This window comes from Peromyscus leucopus, chromosome 5 (assembly GCF_004664715.2).
Source record: "Peromyscus leucopus breed LL Stock chromosome 5, UCI_PerLeu_2.1, whole genome shotgun sequence".
NCBI classification, from domain to species: domain Eukaryota; kingdom Metazoa; phylum Chordata; class Mammalia; order Rodentia; family Cricetidae; genus Peromyscus; species Peromyscus leucopus.
Window position 1 is genome coordinate 78,942,749 of NC_051067.1, and position 12,767 is coordinate 78,955,515.

Consider the following 12,767-nt stretch of genomic DNA (forward strand, 5'->3'; position numbering starts at 1 on the left):
CCAGAACTAGTACGTGGCTCTGATATCTACTGGGTCCTCAGGATGCAGGAGACCACGCTCTGGAATGACCACTAGCCACAGGCTGCTTGATGTCGCTCTCTTATCATGCTGGGTAAGTATCAGCAGGAAGCAGATTCAAATAAAAGGGAACCAAGCAGTGTGATCCACAAAGGGCCTTCGATCAGTTCAACGTCATAGGCCGCCAAGCCCATGGGGATGTGTGAGAAAGAAAGGATGGACATACTAATGACCTGGTCCACGCAAGATGGTACCCAGCCTGTCCTCCACCATCCAGTACCAGCTTTGTGGCTATTGCCTCCTGGCATCCATCCCGCCTCTTCCCCTTCCTGCCGGTTCTCCCTCCTTGGGCAGATAACACTCTAATTTCTCCTTTGAAAATGGCTCACACTTCCTGGGACATTTAGGTGCCTCAGTTCCTGCTTCTCATCCTCTTGTCTTAGTTTGTGACCTGGAGAGTGCAGAGGACACTGCCCATGCCCCTCCATTCCTTCTTCTCCCGGCCTCTCCCAGCCCCCTTCACACCCACAACACAGTGACACATGTTGCCAAGGCCAAGAGACCTTTCTGTGGTTTGCCATACTGAACCAACACTGTTCCGGGGTCGGCCTCCTCTCTGCCTGAATGGCACGTGCTCCTCACTCACTTCTTGAAGATGCCCCTGCTGCCTCGATGGATGTTCAGATCTACGTCTTGTACCCAGATTTCCCGTTAAACTCCCTGCCCAGGGATCCATGGTCAGCTGAATGCCAGCACTCAGATCCAACACCTCAGGCAAGCCAGCTCACTCATACACTCAAGCGCACTAAGTGTGAGGAGACTGTGAAGAGGTCTAGGGAGCAGGTTCTTAGTCCTCGGGCCTGAGTTCAGATCTCCACCTTGCAATTTTTCACACTCAGTCTCCATATGGAGGGGACAGTCACAGACCTTCTGAACTGGTACCACAAGGCTTAGTGTGTCAGCGCACAGACACTGAGGGATAGGCCTGCCGTTCGGCAAGCCTCACCAGACATAACTGGTCATTGCCAACTACCATGCCAGCCTGAAAGCTCCTGGTCTAGAACAACATTCTCTTCTATCTGTCGTTCGTGAGGAGGTCACTCAAGATCTCTAAGTCACTCAACTTCTTCCCTATGCCCAGACTCGGCACCCTGGCCTTTTCCCACCCACTTCACTGTTCTCTGTGCTCCTATCTGCCACGGCCAAAGTCAGCCTCTCCTTCCTATGGCCTTTTCTTCCACCTGACACACCTCCCACATTTCTTCTTATCCTTGGGCACTCTGGTTAGATACTGCCACCTCCAGGAAGCCTCCCAGGCTCGCTCACAGCGACCAGCACAGCTGAGCCCACATCTGAGACTGGTGACATCATGTTGAACTTGAAGTCATGCGCCCAGTTGGATGAACAGTTCCTCAGAACATGCCCAGAGGATTTTAACCAGGTTTGCTGAACGTGACATTACGAGGCCACTGATAGGGGAAATCCCAACTATAGACCTCTTTCCTCTTCTTGAAAACAACACACACGTACCAGGAAAATCAGAGTCTGAGAGTCGTACCATTGGAAAGAGTCAGAGTGCTTGGCCACCAGCTTTCTGGAATACACCAAGGAAGCCGAGCTAAGTCAAGGAAACTGAGTCCTGCCTGCTCTCTCCTGCCCGAGCTGCGATGGCGTATTGGGCTGTCTGTTCGGGCTTATTACTCTGACAGAACAATTCCAAAACCCAAAACACAGTCTCCGGGGAATGAGAAGTTATATCACATACTGAGGTGAACAGAGGCTCAGGTCTGGCGTTAACCAGAATCAAAGGCACCATTACGGAGCCTGGCAGGGAGCCTTTCCTATCCCTTTCCATGGTAACCTCTTCAGTCTGATTTGAGAGTTTTCTGTCTCCCTGGTGTGAGGGAGATCTCACTGATTTCCACTCTCAACTATTCCCCTGGGACCAGCCAGGACTCTCCTCCAAAATGCTGTGAGCTGGGCCCACAGGGGGTCCCAGACTTACAGAGGGCAGCAAGTAGGGTGGGTGGGTGGGCTTCAGGCATCAGATACACCACCCGAGAGGCGCTCTTTCTCCTCCGCCCCCCACTCACACTCACACAGCACACAGAGCCGACCCCCACCCCTCAGAAGGATTGTCTATTTTGTATAGCAAGGGATTAGCTAAGAGGCCAACACTAGGTTGTGCCTAAGTCCTGAGCAGAAGGTTCCATTTCTAGCCCAGCCCCTGACAGGCACCCAGGGACAGGAGCCAGCAGGACATGACTAATGTCCCATGGGGAAAGCCTGGCCCTGCCTGGCTGCCCTCCAGAGAGCCCATAATCATTGTCCAAGGACACTGAGGGCAAACAATCCTGAGGAGACTTCTCAAGGACTGTCCCTCCCCACCCTGACTTCCTTGGGGCTCCCCCAGGGGTCCACGAGGCCCTGAGTAAGGATAGCCAGAGGCCCAAGGGCCTAGTAACCCCTAAGGTGACAGCCAGTTTCTTATCTTGAGAGTAAGTTATCAGAGCCTTGATCCAGACTTTATCAAGTATTCCCACCCCAAAGAATCAAAGAACAGATGCCTATTAATGGTCAAGAAGCGGCCAGGCTGCCAGGGCAATTGGCTTCTCAAAGATTTTTAGATGCCCATTGCAGGCTCTCAGGCCTGTAATCACATGGGATTTCAAAGGTGACCCTAAGTGAAAAGGCTTCCAAAAATCCTTGTCTCCAGCAGATCCAAAGTCCCATTGCCGCAGCCGCCCTGAGGGGAACTAGGAAAATGCCCCTAAGGAGAGAAGCATCCTGAGTGATCCCAGTGCCCAGCATATCCAGACAGCAAATCCAATGAGAGCGTCCACCCTTCTGCTACCAAAAGGCTAGTTTACCAGCCCCAGGGGAGTTCTGCAGCAGCCAGAGCCCCAGAGGAGACCTGCCTCAGACCCCCAAGTGCCCCCGACTTTACGAGAAGGCTGCCAAGCTGAACAGCGCCACTTTCACTCCCACGTCCCCTCGGTTCGGCTGAGGGGAACTGTTACTCAGGCCAGCTCCAAGGCAGTCACCCCGGACTCAGGCCATTTACCAAGTGTCCCTAAGGACTCTGGGCCCAGCAGATTTACTGGAACTGCAGAACCAATTCTACTTAATTCTCCTGTGCTCAGGGCTTCTATGCCCACAGCACCGGGCAAACGACATCCTGTCCACTTGTGTTTGCTGCCAACCCCTGGAAGACAGCAGCCACGATTTTGTACTCATCCTGTCTTCTTCTCTACCTCCAAACACTGCGCTCTGATTAATCCTCCTAAAATTCTCAGCTCAGTCCGAGCCACAGTCTACTCCAAAATCTTCAATGGCGCCCTAGTGTTTTAGCTCAAGCCTACATACGCAGACCGATGGGGACTAGGCTGGGGACACAAATGAGCCATACAGCCCTATGCAGCATCCAGCCTACCCCAGCGAGCTGCAGACCCCGGGAGGACACTTGCCCACATGTCTGGCCCCCAGGAACAGCCACTGTTGGCTCCCGCCCACGCGCGCTGCCTGTGCGGAGGGGGATTCCAGGTGCCGCCTCTTCTAAAAGTTCCAGAAAATCCAAACAAAACATCAGGCAAGAGGATGGATCCGGTCCAGCGATGGACCCAGCCCAGAGGGTAAGTCCAGCTCTAACCCCCTTCTTTGGGTATCTGAAGCCCCCGGTGACTGTGCCCACAAACCACCTCCCCATCTTCACGGCCATGAGGCTATGGCCATGTGCTGGCCCATCAGGTGGAGTCCCACAGCTCTTCCATGCTACTCATGTCCCTCTGCTGCCACAGGCCTCCTCTGAAGGGCTGGTCCACACCTTCAGGGCCAAACAACAACATAAAAAGGACTCTTTCCTACACTGAGCTCCCCTCTGCTGAGACAGAAAGCGCTACCACAGAGAAAATTCCTCCTCATCCTCGAGTACCCAGGCAGGCCCTTCTGATCTACAGAACTGAACTGGGGCATGAGAATCACTCCTGCATGGATCTGGATGTCTGTCTGTTTCCTCCAGAGACAAGGACCCATGGTCTTTGCCGCCATAGGCCAGGTTGGGGCTATGAACACAATGGAGAGAGCCTGGCTGCTGTTTGATCTGCCTCTGCTGTGCACCAGCTGGAAGATCTTGCAAAAAGTCATTTAAATAAGTAAGTAAGGCCTCTGCAGGCCAGACCCTTCTATTTATAAGATGGGGACAAGCATGGCATCCTTTTCAGAGTCCCTAATTGCACGGCTGTGCCCTACAGTATCTTGAGCAGGACGCTGTAAGTCTTGAGAACAAGGCTGTCGCCATTTCACCCTCAATGGCCCCTAGAGGTCCTGCTCCACTGATGCCCTCTGACGGGGCAGGGTGATGAGGTAAGAAAAGGGCAGCAGCTGGAAGAAGAGGCAAGGGTGACAGGCACTACCTGGGTCACCTGGTTCACAGGCATCCATGTCATGTCCCCCGCTTAGGGGCCTAAAACCTCTGGTCCCAAGACCCTCCCCTCTGAGCTGCTGGAGACCAATAGCTCCCACATACCCTGGCAGCAGACCAGGTCGCAGTGACGCAAGCCGGTGTAGATGAGGGGCCCTGCCCGCCACCACATAGATGCTCCCACCGAAGCCCAGCTCTCAAGCGAAGCTAACGGCCCACCACACCCTCCTTTTGAGGTCCTGTACTCTGGTGGGGAGCGGCCCTTTTGCCTTGCACCTGAGGACAAATGCTCTCCAGGCCATTACGAAGGAGATGTGGAAGCGCAAAGGGAAGGGGAACATCTTAGTAATCGCCATGGTCCAATTAGCCGGCCCTCGCCCTCCATGCTTACAAACAGGAGCCATGTTGCCACCTGCTCTGGAAGCAAACGTTTTCAGATCTCTCCATCGGCACCTCCCTGGCTCTCCTGAGAAAGGGCCTCACAAAGGGTCTCGCTGCAAATGACAGGGCAGCGTCCCGTCCCATACTTTGCAGGGACGTTCAGGCAGACATTAAAAAAACCCACCAATCTCCCTGTCAGGCTGAGCCCCCTGGCCCACCTGCCCTTTCTGGCTCTTTCTATCCATTCGTTGCCAAAGAGCCCACCAAACACGTGGCCATGGTCTCCGCATTCAGAGGACAAACCCCACCCCACCATAGGCAGAGACTGATCAGGTGAGGGGTGAGCAGAGACACTCGACACCAGAACCCATTCAGTGGGGTACACTACAGCTGAGTGGGGACCAAGGGACCTGCGATCATTTTGTACCATCCCCATTAAAGGGGGCCTTCATGTAGCTCCCTTCATGTAGCCTGTGGATAGCATGACGGATGAACAGGAGCAGACGGCCTCACGCTGTTGGCTAGAGCAACATGCATCCATCGACTCTGAGAATTGGTATGTCACTGTCTACTGAAGGTGAACATCACACGGCCTGTGACCCAGTAATTCCACGTCTGTTGCCATATTCCCCCATATATATGACACATTATATCATCTACAGTATACCTAATATTCCCACATCCCCGTGCAGGTCGCATGTGTACATTCACTAACAGACACGTCCAGCACCCTAGTCACAGCAGTGTACTCTGTGAAACAACCCAGAACGAGCCAGGAGGGAGCCACTACACAAAGGCATGTTCCCATGCTGGAACAGTCCATCCTGGAGAGAAAGAGTGGGAAGACTGAGCCTTGGACAGAGGCAAGCATGGGAAGAAGGCAAGCTTCCAGACACCATGAGTATAAACGATGGGGCTTCATTCACAGAACACACAAATCAGAGACCCCCAGCTGTGCTTTGGGACAGCAGGATGCGGGCTGGCTCGCGCCGGTAGCAGGGGGCCCATGGAGCAAGAGAGTTAGTTGATTTGGGGTGCTGGGGACAGCTGGCTTCCTTGATCCGGCCACTGGCTATAGAGGTGTGCTCAGGTTCAAAGACGAGTAGGTAAGGTTTCTGAAAGTGTGCAATGAAGGGTTTTGTTAAGACCCAAATGAAAAGATATTGGGAGAAGAAAAGTGGAGATGGGACAGGGGCAGGCTGCTCTGGTTGACAAGAATCTCTCTGCTCAGAGCACGGGATGTGGGCGGTGATCAAAGGCCTAAGGAAACCCCTGGGTACTGATGTACAGGACCTTTGAGGCCGGAGCTGTCCAGCAGCCATCCCATCACACCACAAATGGCTCTGGCATTGCAGCTCTGTGTCCCCTTGCACAACGGCACAGCCTCAGTGCCTTCACTTCTGAGCCAGGCACCCCCAGCTGCTCAAGGTCAGGAAGAAGTCCCTGCATCCTTGGGAATGCCGGGCCGTGTGGGAGCTCTGTGGAATTTTGAAAACTCCCCTTCTAAAAAGAGAATTTTCTGCCAGGTGGTGGTGGCGGCGGCGGCGGCGGCGGCGGCGGCGTAACCCCAGCACTGGGGAAGCAGAGGCAGGCAGATCTCTGTGAGACTGAGGCCAGCCTGGTCTACAAAGTGAGTTCTAGACAGCCGGGACTACACAGAGAAACCCTGTCTTAAAACAAAACAAAACAAAACAACTTTTCCAAGTTCAAATGCACTTGAAGAGGAACAGGAAGAGAACGGGCACAACTCTGTGAGCATGCTCTTCTGACAATCTGCCTGAGGAACTCATCACACGGCGTGGGGAAACATGAGCAGTTAAATGTATTCAATGTCATGACACACAGAATTGAAGCATAATTGCCCCTGAGTGCTCGGCAACCGGAAAGCACTCGTCGCAGAAATGGGGGGAAATTTATGCCGGGAAATGGAAGCAGCTGTCAGAAGTTTGATTGTGGTGTGAGTGGCGCCTTGACAAGAAGGCATAGCAGGGCAGGCACTCCCGCCCTCCGTCTTGACTCCCACTGAAATGTCACAGAATCAAAGACCACCATCCCAACGGTGAGGAGTGGTGGGGAACCATCAACTTTCCAGCCCTGGCGATCGGACCCGTGAGGGAGGACGTGCTCTTACCGATCATGTGGTTGGCAACGTGGATCTGGATCTCTCTCTCATTCTCGAAGGTCATCTGGCACTTGATACACTGGTACGTCTTTTTCTGTTTGGGAATGTGAGAAGAAGGAATCAGGTAGGCAGAAAGCCAGGTCCCCAGTAGCCTGGCCCAAGGTGTCCCAGAGTGGTTTGGCCTCTCCCAGCCATCCCAGTCCACTCTCTTCCCACCTCGCTCCAACTCTAGCCTCATCACAACACAGGCCACTCCTCTTCCAAGGGGCTGCTCCTCTGTGGGAGCTGAGATAACTTTGCTGTGTGCCAAAGTCAACTTTCTCAGGAGCTGAGGGGGTTTGTCCACGTATCCACCCACCCATCTACAAGTACCCCCACCATTCCAGTTTGGGTATGGCGTGCCCCGTATAATCTCTTGCATGAGAGGTGTGGTTTGCCAACTGGTGGATTTGGGAAAGTGCTTGGGTCCTGAGAGTCCCGGCCTGATTGATGAAGCAATTCCTTGACAGATTCATGTATGATGGCATTATGTAGTAAAAAGCGGAGTCTGGTGCGAGGAGGTAGGGGCCAGCCCTGGAATAAAGTATCTTGTCCTGTGTTCCTTCTTCTGCTTCCTGTCCGCCACAAGGTGAACAGTCTCTGGCACATGCTCCTGACATCACATCCTGACTCACTACAGGACCTGGAAACACAGAGCTAAGAAACCCTGGAATGAAAACTCTGAGACTGTGAGCTAAAATACAGCTTTTCTCTACTTAGATTGCTTTTCTCTGGTATCTGCCTCCCTCTCTCTCTCTCTCTCCCTCTCTCTCTCTCTCTCCCTCTCTCTCTCTCTCTCTCTCTCTCACACACACACACACACACACACACACACACACACGCACACACACACTCACAAAAAAACCCTAAGTAATGCACACCTGTTTATCCACCACTCTCACCTTTCCATCCGTACATCCACTCACACCACAGCCTCCACACATCCACTCATACCACCTACTTTGTATTTATCCATCTATACACACACGTACCACCTATCCATCTGTCCACACAGCATCCATCTACCCCATCACCTCTTCATCTGCTGGTCCATCCTAACAACATTGTGGCTGAGCAGGAGATGCTGCTCCCAACGGTCCCAGCGCTCACGGATGGCTCAGGAATTTGTCATCTGTCCTGGGTATACATGGCCAAGGGCCTGCAACTGGTTTACAACACACACTGGCCACTACCAGCTGCCTCTGGAGGTAAGTGAAGGCAGAAAAACAGAAACCAGCAGGATTCCATGTTCACAGCTCAGCTCAGGCTATGAAACCTGCCTCCCAGGGACAGGAGTGGCGTACCTGTCATGCATGGCTATGGGGCATTTTGAAAGGATATAGGTAATAACAGGACTCAGTATAGCCAAGATTTTTAAGAAACCACTATGGTTTCCGAGGTGTTGGTGCCTCACCGTTGGAAAAGGTGGCAGGATTTCTAACCTTGTGGCTAAGGACCCAGAAGCCACTCTGAGCTACAAAGCCAGGATGAGTCACCAGGGAGCTCAGTGCCCAGCTCCACCCAGGCTCCATCTGCAGGCTCTCTCATGGGGCAGCCTTTCCATCTTGGAGAACTCAGCTCAATGTCACAGCTTCGTGAGAAGCCTTCTGTTCCCACCCCAGGGTGAGCTCAGGGACAGTCAGGTCCCCCAGCTGATGCCCAAAACAGACAGTCCTGACTGAGTGATTCATCTGCTCCTCACCACTCCCTGAGCACCCAGAGGGTGGGAATGTTCAGTGTCCACCCAGTAGGTCAGCAAGGACTCACAGGCAGGACCTGTTGAACACATGAGTAAAAACTGCTGAGCAATATGCAAAGTGTTGTATTCGATCAGAAGGGACTGAAAGAACTAGAGACAAGGAGCTGGAGAGATGGCTCAGTGGTTAGGAGCACTGGCTGCTCTTTCAGAGGACCCGAGTTCAATTCCCAGCACCCACAGGGCAGCTCACAACTGTCTGGAACTCCAGTCCAGGGGATCTGACACTTTCACACCAATGCACATAAAAAAAAGTTAAATAAATAAATAAATAAATAAATAAATAAATAAATAAATAAATAAAACTAGAGATGGTTTGTGTATCCTGGGTTCCTACCACCTTAAGAGCCTGGCCAGAGGAATGCCTTATAATCACTTAACTTTTGTGTGTTTTGTTTAACTGTCCCCTCCCATTTTTTAAGCCCCATACAGAGTCTCTGTACACAACCTAGGCTGTCCTCACTCACAATGACAATTCTCTTCTGCCTCAGCTCCTGAGGACTGGGATCACAAACACCATCACACCCAGCCTGTTTAGCTTTTACTGTGGTTATTATTGAGACCAAGAAAATCTGAATGGATGGACACATGGAGAGATGGATGGAAGCTGGGGTTGGAAGCTGCCTCTGCTCAGACTCCAATATCCCTCTGACAGTTGCCGAGTGTTTCAGGAGAACACGGAGTTCAGTGTGTTCTTAGTGAAGGCCATGACACTGATCCCAGAAGCAGGTACTCAGCTTGGAAAGGCCCCGGGAAGAGCAGGGTAAGTCTCAGAGGGTAGATTAAGACAGGGCTGAAGACTCCTGACCATCATAAGACTACAGGGACAGAGGTCTTCGGAGGAAAACACAACTCCATAGGCTCTATCTCAGCTCAACTCCATGTTCGTGGAGAAGAGGTGCCGTGGCCTCTCTACGCTCAGTACCATTCATTCTGCCCCACACATTAAATGACCTGCTCATCCTGGCAAAGGTAAGACATGTGTGTCTTCAGCTCTCACTGGAACCCTGATGCCCACATCTCATACTCCCTCCTAGAGGCCCAAGTAGTGTGTGACAGAAACATGGGCACTGACTACCCAATATACCTAGATTCCTAAGCATACACGCATGACCAGCATGTAAGCAAATGCACACACACACACACACACACACACACACACACACACACACACACACAGACTCACCATCACCAACACTTCCAAACTTGGCTCCAACATCTACTGGGTCTGCCTTTCTTCACTAGCATCCCAGAGAAAGTACGGCCACCTTCTCCTCATCTTGAGCCTAGACCACACGAGGAGACATAACACGGAGGCAGAAATTGACATTCAAAGCACTCCTGTCACGAGGCCCCTCTCTCGGGGCAGTCCAGAGACAGCAGAGCCGAGGCCCAGGGCCTGTGGCCGGGGGCTGCCTCCCCAGCACAGCCCTGAACAATCTTAGAACAGAAAGAACCTCACCCTAGAATAAGGCAGAAAAGCGAGGGAGGCAGGGTGGAGCTGCCTGGGACCCTGGGAGGGAGAAGAGTCATCTCCAGAGTGTCCATCACTGTGCCTGCACTCAACATGCACCGAGCAGCCACTGCATGCTGACCACATCCTCACTCTGTCCTTTCATACTCCACCCGGAAGAGAGGGACACTGCAGTTCCACAGGCCCCATCATCAGATCTAAGCCACATGTTGTAAGCAAGGGGACGGGGACTCCCTGCCAGGCAGGCTCCCTCTGGAGCTACTTGTTAAGCTCTTCTGCTGGGCTCCAGGGCCCAGATGTCTCTAAATAGTCCTGGTCTATGTGAGAGAAAGCTGGTGTGACCTGGGCACATGCTTAACCCGCCCACCTGGAAATCTGCTAGTCTGTAGAACAGGTAACGGGAGCACCCAGGTGCTCCACCTAGAACAGATCCACCCCAGGACCTGCTGCGGTAGAGAGAGGCCAGAGGTCTGCCCACATCGACTAGAGGTGAGTCGATGTTGTTATTACTTATGAACGGGGGGGAGCTAGAAACCTCAATGCTTTACGATCCAGCCGACAGCATCCTCAGCCCCACAGGAACCCAGTCCTCTGAGATCTGGTTGCTATGGATACACTCCCAAGGGTCCCAGCCTTCCAGCCCCCAAGCCCCTGCACAGCCCCCAGAGTCTGCTCTAACATGAGTGAGTCCTGGGGGAAGCAAGGGGTGGGTGAGCAGACAGCTGGGTCCCTGGCCCCCGGCGTGCCCAGACAGGGGACGAGGTCCCAGGGGTAAGGACTAGAACAAGGAGGTACCGGCCTTTGTCTAGATCCTTTCTGCAAAAGGTCTGTCTGTTTGGGCCTCTGGGCTGGCAGGGGTGAGATTTTCAGCCTGGCGCCTCTCACGTGGACCTGAGGACAGGGAGGGAAAGGCCTGGGGAGGGATAGGACAAGGCTTCAGTCTGCCTCATGTGCACAGTGTCTTCTTGGCTACTGTTCCTCCTTCCGGTCTGGAGTCCCTCGACCAAAACAGAGCCTCTCTCTAAGGCACTTGCTTACTGTCGTGGAGGCCAACCCTGTTGCTGGGGGCCAAGAGAGAACCCCTCATGTAATAGGGATTTTCCAAGAGAGGCGCCTCAAGGTGGGGCAGCCTGGGGAGGGGGAGTTCCAGGAGGTCAGGGCTGGGAGTTACCCAGAGCAGCTTCCTGGCCATCAGGACCCTCAGCGCAATCATGGGTGGGCTGAAACATGGATAATCCAGGCTGGGGTGCACTCAGGAAGGGCCACAGGAGCCCAGCCACACTGCCCCCATATAAGAACAGGGCTGCCCTGGGTTCCACTCCATGCAGGCTGGACGGGCCATAGAGTGGCAGGGGAGAGTGGTGGTCAAGAGTGTGAACTGTGAAAACAGTAGGACTTCAAGTCCCACCTCGGCCTCTCGAGAGCTAAGGCCTGGGCAGGCAAACCCACCCCTCACGTCCTTCGTGAGAATGAGTGCCGGAAGGAGCGCTTAGACGACAAGGGACCGGTCAGACCCCTACCTCGGTCAGAGTGGACCGTAAAGGGAGGTGACAGCACAGGACCCGCCTTCCGTGCCCAGCACTCTGTCACTCATTTCACCCTCTGGGCACAGTGCAGAGGTCAGCATAGGAAAGATCACACCACTTGGCACTCACCGGTCACTGCAGGGCTGCCCGGGACATCAGCTCTGCAGATATTACTATTTCCTTTGTCTGAATTACTACCCTGTGTTACCAACACTGTCACATTAAGTGCTACTGCTATGACCCTCCAGTGAAGACACTGGCCCAGAGGAGGTCCTAGGAGAGGGAGATTTGTGGTCTAGTCATCTAACTCCAGAGCCCTGCCCTCCCCAGGACTAAGTAGAGTACTCCTGGCCAGCAAAGGCTCAGGGGGACAGGGCTGGGCAGCAAGACCAGTGTCCACACTCCAGATCTCTGAGAGGTGTCCCACTGACTCTGTTCAGAGGCTCAACTCAGCTGATAGGTCATGAGATAAAGGGGTGCCACTGCCTCCAAAGAAGGGCCTCTAGTCTTCCAATTTCCAATGAGTTTCACAGTTCTGTCTGTATTTGGGCACGCTTCCCTTAGCCAGGTGTCTACAGGCAGTCCCTTGGGCTCACTGGGCTTCATTAGGCCCACCTATAACATGGGGACTGGGCAGGAGGCTGTCCTGGGGGGGGGGCTTGTTCCTTCACTCTCTCCAGCCCTCTCCCTCTCCCCTTCCCCTCTCTCAACCCCGTCTGCATTCCTATCCTGAGACAAAACACCTTCAGCAAGCACCCCCATGTTTCAGCAAGCACCGGTGACAGGCGGCTTCCCCATCCTGTCCCTGTCAATGGCACCAGCAGCAGCCCTTGAGGGAGAGACACCCTTGAGACCCATGTGATACCTCCTCTATCTGGAAACACAACACAAAAGTGGTGGGAATTTCCAGCCCAGGCTGTCTGACACCCAAAGGCCAAGCATGTTGCAGTCACCTCAGGTGTTCACCAACCTAAAGGCGAGGTCCTGGCGGGCGCACCGGCAGCCCACACTGCCTCTGCCTCAACCAGAGC

The 12,767-nt window shown here is 53.5% G+C and overlaps 1 protein-coding gene across 2 annotated transcripts in view; it reads right to left on the minus strand.

Moving 5' to 3' along the window:
* Nucleotides 1-12,767, minus strand: part of Znf423 (zinc finger protein 423) — a 307,866-nt gene that overhangs the window by 114,423 nt on the left and 180,676 nt on the right. For both annotated transcript variants that reach the window (XM_028891830.1, XM_028891831.2), the window contains one exon: nt 6,951-7,035. In XM_028891830.1, coding sequence (XP_028747663.1) covers nt 6,951-7,035 — 85 coding nt within the window. The remainder of the gene's footprint in view (nt 1-6,950; nt 7,036-12,767) is intronic.